The 13,831-nt window shown below is 35.5% G+C and overlaps 1 protein-coding gene across 1 annotated transcript in view; it reads right to left on the bottom strand.

Annotated features, from left to right (window-relative positions):
• Window positions 1–2,740: 2,740 nt before the first annotated feature.
• The window catches only part of trx (histone lysine N-methyltransferase trithorax), a 67,448-nt gene continuing 56,357 nt past the window's right edge, over window positions 2,741–13,831 (bottom strand). The window contains exon 14 of the mRNA XM_069841702.1: window positions 2,741–4,537. Coding sequence (XP_069697803.1) covers window positions 4,364–4,537 — 174 coding nt within the window. The 3' untranslated portion in view covers window positions 2,741–4,363. The remainder of the gene's footprint in view (window positions 4,538–13,831) is intronic.

Raw genomic sequence — 13,831 nt, 5'->3', positions numbered from 1 at the left:
CAAATAAATGCTTTCATCATATATTTAAACAATTTCTTTATTTTTAACTTCTAAATTCTGTGGCTCCAAGGCAAAATGTGATGTCATTTCTTGCAATTTTTCATGAGTGAGAATTTAAGCTGGAACAACTGTGTAAAATCATAATATTATGTATCATAACAAAGGGGGGTTAGAGAGGAAAGTAACAAGATGCATGCCATCTTTAGCCACAATACAAATACCATCAGGATGCACATATCACAAAATCTCATTTTCGCTAAAAACTAACATATCATCTTTTGCCTTGGAACCATAGAATTTTAAGATCTATTATTCAACTTTGTAATACCAGACTGGATGATGACGGGATACCTGACAGCTCATAATGTAAATGTTTGGTACCATAAATGATTTCATGAAGGAATATTAGAGATCAGTGAGTGTAAAGGGAAGGTAACGAAATACTTTGAGAAGCACATATGATACATATAACACCATGTTACTGTTAGCTTAATGACTAATATATGGTTTAGCGAAATAATTTTTATATGTAATCCTGCTTCCTTGATGGCTGGTAACTCAGTTGGTAGTGCAAATGACTACAGACTGAAAATGTCTCAGACAGGGTGCATTAAATTACTGATGGGGGGGGGGGGATAGAATCCTAGATAGAGAATACCATACATAAAATTATTATTATTATTATCCTCATTCGATACGGCTCAATGCTTGGTCGCACTATTTTGGTCATGAGTAGTTAAATATCAAAGACGGATATCTGTCGTCTCCATAGCTTTGATTTATAGGCACTTTTTTGTTTCACAGTGTTCTTTCTTAATATTGTAACACAATTTATTTTGTAAATGTAGTGTTAGAGAGTTTGCTAGAGTTTCCATATGGTTTCACCATAACTGAAAAAAGCATGAAAAATTGTATAAGAATCCACATCTATCTAAATTTCATCTGAAGGTCAGATGTCCGCCTTTGATATTAAGCTACTCAATTATATTCATAAACAGGGTTAAGACGTGTAATTCCTAAGTTATTGATTGTTGTCAGCTTGCCAGTGATGATAATACATTAATATTATTTTATTTTCTTACTTTGTACTTTATAAAGTACATATACTCGTATTAAAACAATTACATTTTGTGAGGGGGGGATAGAAGTTATCCCTGGCAGAGATGTTAATATGAATTTATGAGAGGGGGATAACTTTCCATTAATTCGGACCCCGATGGTAGAAGATTGTTCTGGTTGCTTGAAACTCCCAGAACAGCCCTGGAAACCTCAGCCTCCTGTCAAATTGAGTACTGGGTCTTTTCTAGATAAAAGGCAGTTTGAGTGGGTGCCAACCACACCATCTCATTCTAGTGCCGAAATCATAAAAGCATATGCAGCTCTCTCTTCATGCCCTCACACACTATCGTGGCATGTGAGGAGGATATCTTTACCTCTATCTTTTATTCCTGCTTCCTCAATCCAGCCATCTCTATCATCAAAGCCACAGGAATCGCATGGCCAGTATAATGGCATATCCTTATATGAGTATTGCATCTGTGTCAAATTTAGATGAGATAGAAAAAGTGAATTATTCCTTCTAAAAAGAAACAATAAATTAAGGACGTAAATTTATTTAAAATAACAGAATTGGAGTATGCCACTTTCACAGTAATAATTCCAGTTAAATTGTTTTCATAAGAAAGTTCCCTCTAAACATAAACTCTCACAATTAATTATACAATTACAGAGGTGCCAGACTTTGAAGTGGCCGATCTGTAATCCAATCTTATTCATCCCCCTTTCGAAAAAGTCAGATCTGAATCATATTATATATTATAAACATACATTACCTGTTAGTTCTTGTGCGATAAAACATTCTTCGCTGCATGTTTTACATCTAACAACTGCTTTTCTGCAAATTTACAATTTCACAAATCATGCCATATGCAGATGACTTAATACCACAGATTAACCTGCTTCCTGGTTTAACATCAGCGACTGTAGGTGACAGAAGAGATGATTTCACCTGCATGGCTACCAAATGTTGTGCACATAACTATAGTCGCGTCACTGTTATTTCTGGCGTGACTCCTCCTCTTTGCATACACCTTAGGAAGCGAAGGCTCTATAAAGTCGCCATTTTTGTTCTTTCGTTGCCAAGCTACCAGACGAGGAATCTATTTGCCGTGCCGTTAAGCATTATCATTTCGTAGCTCCTATGATAATAAATCAAATGCACAGTAATTGAGCAAATAATGTCCTTGTGTGGTTTCTGCAAATGCCAACGAAATAACAAAAATGGCAGGCGGTTATATTAAGTATTTAACGAGCCTTAGGAAGTGCATAATGTCATCAGCAGTGAATGGCAAGACGCACACATTTAAATGTAGCCGACCTGCAACGTGATTGGCTGCCGGAAATAAGAGCAACCGAACTACAGAAGCAAGCAGTGGTGACAAATTTTCTCTCGTTTTCTATCTACGAAATAAATATATATTTTTTTTTCCCCAGGATACTGTTTTTCCATAATAATTTTCTCTTTGATCGCAATTCCGTAATAATGGGGGACAATCCGTAATAGTTGGCACCTCTGCATTTCTATTACATTGAAATTTCAAAGCATTTTTTGTGAAAGACAGTACAGTACTTGCTTTCTTGCAGTGCATTAATTTTTTTTAAGAAGATAGTTTGTTTTGCAGCAGATTATGGTTGTACTTGAAATGTAGGACTACTAGGGAATATAAGAAATTCAATCCAGTTTTCCATACGAAAAACATATTTATTACAAAGCTGGTCAGGATGTGAACGACTGTAGTGTATTATTTACCTGTAACAGTGTACATGAATTGACTCATACAGAAAGAAAAAAAAAAGTGAAATGTTACCATGCAAATATAAGTATCTATGTTGCATTCTAAATTGAAATGTAAATGTGCCATGGTTAATAATCAAGAAGAAAAAATACTCAGATAAAGAATATTAAATTTATAGGTGTTCCCCGAAGCACCAGTCTTCAATAATTGTTCTTATCACACTTACGTATTGTACCCTTAGGTATTCATATACAAGGTGGCTCCACTCCACAACTCGAGCGCTGGCAACCTTCTGCTGCTTTGGAGCCATAATTACAAGAAAAGTATCACAAGGAATATCCACGGGATAAATTGTATACAAATATTTGTGACCCAACTGGATTCACACTTTCGTTGATAGCACATCATCTTAAGATATGACTATAAAGATCACAGGTCCTCATAATAAAATAGTGCAAACTGGTATTATCTACCACATAGTGGTAAAAATTAATATAGAACGCACTAAGTACCTTCCTTTATGACTAAACATTACATTTTGTTATTTTCATTTTTACAATAATGTACAAAATCTTCACTTACATCATAAAAAGCAACTATTACTTCAACTGCTTAGCTTAATTCTTAAAAAAGTCTACCCGAGTACTTATGCTTAGCTTAATACTTACAGCACAATGCGCAACATTACGTAGTATTATCGACAGGGCCCACATTTTTACGACGTGTTACTTGCAGTTACGCTTACAGCCTTTAATTAAAAGCATACGACTTTACTGTATGCATAAATGCACATTTCTGCCAATTTTGGGTTTTTGCATTCTTTGTACAAGTTCTGGAAGGATTCATATTTTTATCATATATTAAATTCATTAATTCACAGACTTTATGGAAAACTGGTATGCTGTATGAGTATCTTCTAGTAAAGTTTTCATCTGTGAGAGGAATTCAGAGCTCCCAGTGTGGCTGCCCACAAATGAGATTAATTCATATATTATTTCAATTCTCCCTTTCTTGTTTAGTCAGGGTATACCACCCAAAATGAGCAATTAAAGCAGTGGAAAACAACTTCTAAATTATAGTGTTTCAGATGAAGTTGGTTTTATAAATTTCAGGCCGAATTTACAATTGATTCTGGTTATGTCTGTCCATATCTTTTGGATTATAAATGTACGCAATTTTAAAGAACTTCAGTTCATGAAAATGTGGGCCCTTATTATAAAGATTGTGCAGGACAGATCTTACACTTTATCTCAATCAGAATGGCGAATTATGTATGGAGATAGCCTAAAAGCATACTAAAATCCTCCATTCTGTGAGATATATACCCGAAACAGTTATCTTATAACTGCAAACACTGATCAATGTAGGCCACCAGAGTATAAGATCACTCATTTTAAAAACCACACACATCAAGCACCTTTCACACATTTCAGCTCTTGGAAAATTATATATATATAAAAAGTTAACATTAGCCCAAAGCCACGAACAGAGTTCATTGAAATGCCTCGAAGAGAATCGTGTGGCGAATTACTGAAGAGTATCAAATACTGATGACAAGAATTGCCCATTCAATTTAGGTATTTTCGACACTTCCGCGAACCACACGTGCATGGAATCTTTACATCTTCGAAAGGGAACTTATAATCGTACGTAAGTTCTTCTCCCTGTGGTATGCGACGGAGAGCAAAGATCAGGATGTGCTTCTTTCCCAGGATGTCCACCACACGTGAATAGCAGTTGGGCTATAGAAAAAAGAATTATTCAATCAGAGGTAGGTAACAATACATATAATAAAATATCAGTATTTTTTTTTTTTATCCAATGCCACCAGGTTGTCTTTTCGACATTTCTGGTCTTCTCTCCTGGCCGTGGCTTAATTGTAACCCACTTCTGAGGTTGGGACACATGGAAGGCGGAGTTACATTACCCCAATGATGTGATAGGATGATTATGATAATGTGGTGCCAGGAGAGGTCTTAAATCTAAACTTAACCTAAATTCCAGACCATGGACGAACACAGGAATAATCCCCTTTAAGGAAAAATTCCTGTGCTCTAACCGGGAATCGAACCCGGGACCTCATGAACAATAGCCAGAAGCTCTGACCACTAGACCATGAGGCTGGTCTAAAATATCAGTATAAATTTATTTATATTTAATAATACCTACAATTACTTAAATATAAGAAAAACTGCCGAGCATCAAATCAACAAAATTTTATATCAGTTTCAGAGCATTATACATACACAAAAAGCTTTGAAAACTTTGAAAAATATTTATGGAAGCCATAACCACATATAAGCATAAGAGAGTTCAATGAGAGAAATAAATGTTGACATATGTTTGAGGCTCTATGGTTCAGATGTGGCGTAGTTTGTGTTATCTGAACTGTGTCCAACTGTGTTAGATGCAGAATGTGACTGTAATTAGGGTCATAGTTTTTGACGGTAAATTATATTACTTTTTAGATGTGCTGGTGTTGAATAGTGGCGAGAGAAAGTTATATTGTTAAGTCTGTATCCTAGATTATGGGGCTAACAGAATCCGACCTAATGGGTAGCCAACCTCAGAACAGCATTCATCATCATAATATAGAGTGACCAAACATCCCATTTTTAATGGTTCCTTTTTTCAGCCTCTTGTCCCCTGTTCCACGAAAAGTATGCTCGGAAAGCCAAATGCCCCGCCCCCCTTTTTAAATGTCATTCCATTTCCCTAAATTATTGTTAAAATATTTTTTCTTTTATTTTATTATGAAAGATAAATACATCAGTTTTACAAACATAATTCAGATTGTAAGTTTTGTATTAGGAATAGCTGGCACCAATGCATCATCAGGAAGAGTGTTTTTATTGTTGAATTCAATTTGGTCTGACGAAAGGAATCAGTTTTCAGTTAAAACCATAAAGGCCATATTAATCACAAAATGTCATTTCAAAAATGTGTCTTGCGTGGTCAACACTTCTACAGCAAATTCACTCATCAAAGAAATATGATCCAGATAAGGTACTATGAGGCAAAAAATGTTGTTATGAAAAAAGTTCAGAATACAATGACATGAATATGATGTAAGGTCCAATTAACCTAAGGTATTTTTAAACAGATAAGTTAACCTATTTAATCCAGACTAGTTGCAATATAAAAATTGTCAACAATGACTTAAGCCAAGTATCCATGCTACTCTATTACGTACTTGCATAATTATTATAGTCTAGTTATTGTAAACAGTGTAGTATTTATTACATTAAAATAAATAAAACTGGATCTTATTGCTCACTGACATTATATTACATAAACACAAGTAATAATGAATGTTCAGATAAAATGTTGATTCATGTCAGCTTTAATAAGTGTTTCATTTTTTTATTTTGGAAATCTGGTCTCACTATCATAATATCATAATCATCATAAGTTAGGCAGAGGCATAAATGGCTACAAGTCAATATGTGTGGTGTTAAATAATAATAATAAAAAAAAAACAAGATGAGTATACCCTATCCAATAATTATTATTACATAATGAAGCAAGCCCCAACACGTGGAAAATCACGCGGCACGAAGTTCATCTTATACTTTGTTTCCATGGTGTCAGAGCAAATCTTTCATGTCAAAATGTTACAATTTTTCTCTCTTGTAGGTCAAATATAGATCTTTACATCAAAATATGAAAAAATTACACATCCATCAGGATACAAATACAAGTGGACTAATGATTATTTCAACACAGGCATAATGAATAGTTCAAAATTAGAATTTTTTTTTTCAGCTTTGAGACCACACTCTCTCCCGGTACTAGTAAAGTAAAATTAAATCCATGGCGCTACAGTCCATGAAGGGCCAAGATCGACCAGCCGGCTGCTGGCCTCACGTCCACATGCCAAAGCAAAGGTGGACGATCATCCAACCAGAATGGAGGTATCGTGTGGTTAGCACAATGATCCCCTAGCTGTTATAGCTGGTTTGCGAAACCAGATTTTCACTACCTATCGTAGCTCCCCAAGTGCATCACGATGCTGGGTGGGCACTGGTCCCATACACTGGCTGAAATTTCATGAGAAAATTTCTTCCCCCATGAGGACTCGAACCAGCATGCATTCCGTAACGCGAGTCCTATGCAGGATGCCTTAGACCACGATGCCACGGTGCGGGACTCTCTCCCTGTACTACAGAAACATAATCTTGAAATAACAAGTGTGCTAGTTTCTATTTTTAATGTCTACTAAAAAAACTATTTTAAACTTTTATTAATAAGCTTCCATATCTAATCTTTCCCCACCCCCTGTTATCACTCTGTTTAGCTGTAATTTTAAATATCCGAAATTTGCTTTAACATACAATATTTATATTTCACGAATTCACTGTCTGTTCAAGTTCAGGATCAGTTATTGACTAAAAAAGTTTGTCTTAATGCAAAACAGAATTCAAACAGATATTTATTCAAAAGCTATTATGAAGTCCTAGAAATTAAAAGCAACTGAAAATCTGCAATCAAACAAAAGTTTTACAAGAGCCATAATTTTTAGACGAACGTTATCATCGTAAATTTCTTTTCTTTTCTTTCTTTCTTTTATGGCTTATTTAATGAATCTGTGCAATTATCTATCATCAGTGGAATTCGTAATAATGAGTTCGTATTTGGCGAGAGAAATTCGAAGATGTCATGGGAATAGCTCACATTCGCCATACAGTTGGAAAAAACCCCAATCACATTACTAGCCCAAGCGAGATTTTAACCCATGTCCGAGTGGCATGTAGCCTCGGAAGACGAACTTCATGAAATAAATACAAAATCACGCAGGTGTCATATAAATACTAAAATAAATATTTTAAAACCAATTTACTGTGAAATGAGGCAGTGATAATGAAAATTAAATTAATGTAAATGGTGATACATGTCTACTCCCCCTCAAAAAGAAAAGTAAATATGACGAAAAAGAGAAGAAAGAAGTGGCAGGAAAGAAGAAGGAAATTGTTTTTGTTTTTCCACGACCAGTTTAGCTATATTTTAGTAAGCTTGGTTCAAGTTCATGGTTTATTTACTACAGGGTCTTAAGTTGTTTCAATGTAAAGAGAAAGTCTTACAACGTAAACACCACGCTCATTCACATCAGCCGTGCTATTATCACACAATCGCACGTTAGTGACGAAAGCAGCACGCTATTTGTGTTATCTGCCATGTGGGTTGTCCTTCACAGTTCTGTGGACAAACTTATTTCTAGGGTAAGCATTACCATAAGCAGACGTGATATTCGGTTTTGTTCTTGAAATAAGGCAATAATCACTCGTCTTATCGTCACATTGATATGCTGTTGAATTCCCTTCCCACCTACACACACCCACATACGCACATGCATAGTAAACTATTCTTGATCATTTGTAACTGATATGAAGCACACGATACAGAGTCATTCTGAAAAGCGTTTGCCTATGGATATGAGACAGAGTTTGGCCGTGAGTTCGAATCTCGCTTGGGTTGATTATCTGGTTGGGTTTCTTCCGAGGTTTTCCCAGCTGTACTGTGAATGTCACGTAAAGCCATGGTGATTCCTCGCATTCATCTTACCAAATATCATCCTATTATCAACTTAATCGACGCTAGATAACCTCTCAGATGATTCAGCGTCGTTAAATAACATTAAAAAAATTGTATAAAGTGTATTAACACATTCAATGAGTATATAATCTATAAGAATTTTGCATGAGATGAGATCTTTCCTTAAAAAAGCCATCACTTTTGTTTCTCAGTGGTTATTTGCATAATGAATTCTGAAGCAATATTTTTTTGTAAATCCACTTCTGACTTGGTAATGATTACTTGATAAAGTAATTCTTTATATTGTAATATTGATTACTCTCAAAATAATTTTTCATTTAGTACATACTGTATTGTTTCAATCGTCATTTTATCTTATTAGGTACACAAAATCGCGACGAAAATCACCTCATTTCATGTGGACTAAAACATCACTGTGCGTTTTCGATTTCTAATAAAGACTCACTAAAGCTTTACTAAAAATTATTCCATAAGAACCTCGCTAATTCGAACTAATTGGGCCGAAAACTGTTCAGATTATCTGAAATTCTACTTCCCTATATATTATTTCACACTTATATTTCCTCAATATATCGTGTATTATTTATTTTTATTATAATATAACATCATGTAGCGCTTAATAAACAGTGTGGTGACTAATTATTCGTTATTTCTTCAAAACTATTTGTAAAAATTTCGATCGAAATCTCATGGAAAGTTTAAATTTATGAGTATTATTTAGAGTTTTCCTTTACTTTCGAAGAATTATTAGAATCTGGTGAGGTTTGTTAATATTTCCATTATGTCCCCTTCCCCCTCCACCTTTTCAGATTAACTGAAATTTCGAACTACTGAAGTTCAGATTGACAAGATTCTACTGTGTTTCATGTACATCATTGCTAGGTAAATTGACTCAGAGATGCTGGTTGAATATGAACCAAATAAATTATTCAATACCTATGGGAAATCGTTTTTCACAGACATTACATACCCAAAACCAAATAACATGTTCATGTGTAAAATAAATACCGGTAGCTAAAAATAAGAATTTGGTGCAAAAGAAGACGCACATATTATGTTTGCACATGAAACTTTTTAAATTTCCATTACTTAAGCAGTTAAATACTCTAATCAGTTAATTAGGCGAGTGAACACCTTCAATTATTTATGTTATAACTTGTCTTATGGGAATGAAAAATACAATACATTTAGATACAAAATAAATAAATAAAGTTATCAAACTCTCGTTAGTACAGCAACATTCAAATTTAAATGCTAATACAAGTACTATTGAGTTTCTCTAAAGTTACTAGTACTGTCATCCTCAACATCAAGACAAGCATTCAGTATAGCTATTTTTCTGCATTGCTCCCTTTTCCTATACAGCATAATAAAAGATTATCGTAACATTCACCCGAGAAAATCCAACACAAAGCAAAACTGTAATAAATGCTTAGAGCAAGTCAAAAAATTCTAATATCTATATACAATGCTAAGCAAAAAAATGTAACAGTTGCAATATTTGAAATATGTTACAAAATTATCTTGATTAAATGTAACTGTTGTTTGGTTTTGGTCCTAGAACACACTTATAAACATTCTGAAATAAGAATATGATAAAATCGAGACCACCCCCATGTCCTTTCGTACCCTTAATCTCACAGAGACATGTTTTGCAGTTTTATGATGCTACCTCAGTTAAGTTTTACACAGCTATGGCAGTCTTTGCTGTGTCCCCATTGTTGATCTTGTTGCACTTGGCATCTCTAAACATTTCTCAACTTGAAGTTCCGTGAAGGAAAATTTAACTCAAGATGGCTTTGGGTCCAGAAAATATTGCATGTGCAGTTACATTAATTGATGATGGATGCAGCTTCCGTATTGTGAATGTGCCAGAAACATCACCCAAAAGTGTTTATCGAGCTATAAGACGTTATCAAAAATACAACACTTTCCATAGACGATCTGGGTCAGGTTGTTCAGCCAGAGACGACACTTTTTTAACTCTGGAGATGTTGAGAGAGCGCCATGCTACAGCAGTAGACGCAAGAAATTGCCTGGAATAGGTGCGTAATATCGACATCAGCAAGTGGACATCAAGAAAGACAGGGAAACAAACTTGATGGCAAGAAGACTCTGAGTGGCCTTCTTGCTTGCCTTTACAAGAACTGGTTCCGGGATTGGTCCATAACTTAGGCACGCTTTGGCCCATTTTGTGCTCTATATATGCGATGATTGTCCAAGTCCAACAGGTGGCCTGGATGACATTCATAAATCCGACTGAGTGGCCCTCAGTTGACACACCATAAGAGATACGTCTACAGCTTGATCAAGGACATGTGAATTTAACAATGAGCAGTGGAACAATGTTCTCTTCATTGATGAAGTGAGATTTAGCGTCAGGTCTCCAGACTAAGAGGAAATATTGTGGAAAAGACTTGAAGAGCATTATGCCTCCTGTATTTTCTCAGCAAGTTCTGTCATGATATAGGGGGCATCAGGTGTGAAGCCCGCACCAAGTTTGTGTTCACTGAAAATAGGGCAGTAAATGTGCATCATTATTTCGTGGCGGTACTTTTTGAACATGCCATCCCCTTTGTTCCTCATATCAGTGAGAACTTAATTTCGATCACGAAAATGCCAGACCTCACATTGCTCGATATGTGTCACAGTTCCTAGAGGAAACTGAAATGATCACTTTGGATTTAGCACTTTAGTACGATTCTTGGCATCTCCCAGTGCAGTCCCTACCCGGAGATCCAATTGAGGGACTATTTTACACTGAGGGGGAGAGGAGAAAGGAAAAATTTTAGAGTCTGTACAAAAGAAACCAAATGACCTGGAAATGTACAAAAACTTGCCCAGACATGTTCAAACATTTTTAACAAGAGCCAGAACAGGTCACATTGTCGCACAATTGTACCTACACCGATTTCATATTTCTGATAATTCTACTTGTCTGTGGTGTAATAATCATGATGAAGATCTGGAACACATTCTTCTATACTAATCCATCCATAAACCACAAAAGAAGTAAATTAAAATCATCAGTACCAGTTGCAGAAGACACAGCCCTGCAGTATATATTGACTACACCCCAACTCTGGCTACTAGCAATAGGCATCTACAATGAACACCGATCAAAATACCCCTCATTTCTCGTGAAAAACAAAAACCGAATAGACTACAGTGGACTATAGTGGACTTTATGTTGTTAGCAAACAGCTGGATACATTAAGAAGATTGATCACTTTGGATTGGTCAGTATGAAGTCCTGACCTCAAAACTCATCGAGCATGTGTGGGAGAGACATGCTCGGACATCAAATCTGCTGAGTTATTCACCTTGGCTGAGATTTTGGTAGCTATTCATGAAGAATACGATGCAATTCCACAGAATGTCTGAACCCTAATTGCAAGAATTCCAAAAAGATGTGGGTTGTTACTGATTCTAGGGGCGTTACTAGGTGTCTAGAGTTATGTTAACATGGTTGTGTGTTTATTAATGGCAAGGGATGTGAAAGGGGTTTTGTAGAAAATGAATTCAAGTGGCACCAAAAGGGCATAATGCACAAGTTCTATGCAATACCATGTTAAAAATGATACTGTATGCATAAATAAAGGTGTAGTATGTGATACTTCAAAATATTATGAGGTTGTATTGCATGTAGAATAGCATTTCTGTTAATTAAATATGCATTTATAAAAATCTGAATACTAAGCTTTTATTTATTTTTTTTTCTCGACAGTGTGTTTTATCAAAATCAGAAAGACATACAGTAAAAACTCATTTTGAAATTGCTTAAGTCAAAGTAGCACATATTTCGAAGGACTGGTTGTTCCCCAGTTCGATATATAGGAACTTACATGCTTTGTAATGTGGTTAATACACAATATGATTTCGAATGCATATGAGGGGCCCATCCCAAAAACACGATTTTTTAATTCGAAATCACAAAATAGTCCTTATTATGTTCTGTATTTGAACACCTGGAACTACACCAGTGGTCATAATATTACGAATCATGTAGTCAGACCTGGGCTTTGAAAACATTGCTGTGCTGACTGGCTAGATCCAATATGCCGACAATAAGGTAATACATTAAGAGTGATATGTTGGAAGCAAGAGTAAACTTTAAAAGTCTCTTCCAACATTTTATTTATCACAACGAATGTGACATTAACATAGTCGCCAATTATACTGAAAACATCCATGTGAATATAAATGATCGAAAAATGCATATAGACAATATTTTCTGAATGGCTGTTAGCTGTAGAAAGAAAAAGGCATGTAAAAGTAGAAATATCCCGCTTCTATTAGATCACGTTTCCTCTCAAAATCAAGAACTGTCACTGTGTCACTGCTGTATCCACTGTTCTAACACCACTAGTCACATACAGTCTTTGAATCAAGGAATCAGAGCTTGCTTTGAATGTGTATACTGGAAATGGTTAGTGATATTCATTTCGAGATAAATTTCAAGAAATATTCCATCTTCGAAATTTATTAGAAAATTGAATACAATGGGTGTATTTAAGGCTGTATCAGTGACAGTATTACCAGAATGAACAAATGCTGACGAATATGTTGTGAAAGTCTTTGACGTAACTCAGATTTTCTTTTCCAAGCACTACAGTAGCAATTTGAAAAGTACATGGACTTATTTTAAACCTCAATTTGGAATCTGGAGTGACATCACAAGTTACAGCATCCACAATCCGTGAAAACAGAATACCGAAAGACTGCCCACTTACGTCATTCAAAGAGATGAAGAAAAAGACACGTGGCTCTTATGAAATGGTGAACATTTCAAACAAAGGAATTGGTATTGTGCAGTGGGTCGACAATTCAATGGTGACCATAGTGTCCATTTGTCATGGAGTGCAGTCTATTTTGAACGTGTCTCGTTATTCACAAGCACAACAGAAGAAAGTGCGATTTCTTTGTGATACATTGTTCGGTGCATATAATAAATTCATGGGAGGAACAGACAGGATGGACGAAAACATTTCATTTATCATATAGGCATACATGGAAAGAAGTGGTGTTGATCAATTTTCACTTAGATGCTGGATGCAGCAGTCCACAATTCGTGGCTACTAATGAAGAAGTTAGGGGCCAACATTTCACACCTGGAATTTCATTGCCACATCATGCAAACATACTTATAAAGGTACAGTGACATGCCAATTGGGACAGGATGGCCATCAGTTTCAAGGAGCAGTAATCAAAGTACTGCGTCAGTGATGAATTGATGGCATTCGTCTGTGATATCATTTGTATTTACCATTTTGCATTATCAAACTTACTTCATACTCCACAGAATTTAAAGGATGACTAAATTTTACAGAAATGACAGGAATGTACTGACGGACACTTTCATACAAAGGAAAGCACCAGTAGAAACAACTTACGACAGTGCTGACCGGAGAGTTTTTCCAAGTAGAGGGTGAAATTTCTTTGTACTCGTCCAGTGACCCTCAGTACAATCACAGCTACCTATT

The sequence above is a fragment of the Periplaneta americana genome, chromosome 12 (genome assembly GCF_040183065.1).
Source record: "Periplaneta americana isolate PAMFEO1 chromosome 12, P.americana_PAMFEO1_priV1, whole genome shotgun sequence".
Taxonomy (NCBI): Eukaryota; Metazoa; Arthropoda; class Insecta; order Blattodea; family Blattidae; genus Periplaneta; species Periplaneta americana.
The sequence above is the reverse complement of the archived record's forward strand: the minus strand, read 5'-3'. Positions and strand labels throughout refer to the sequence as shown.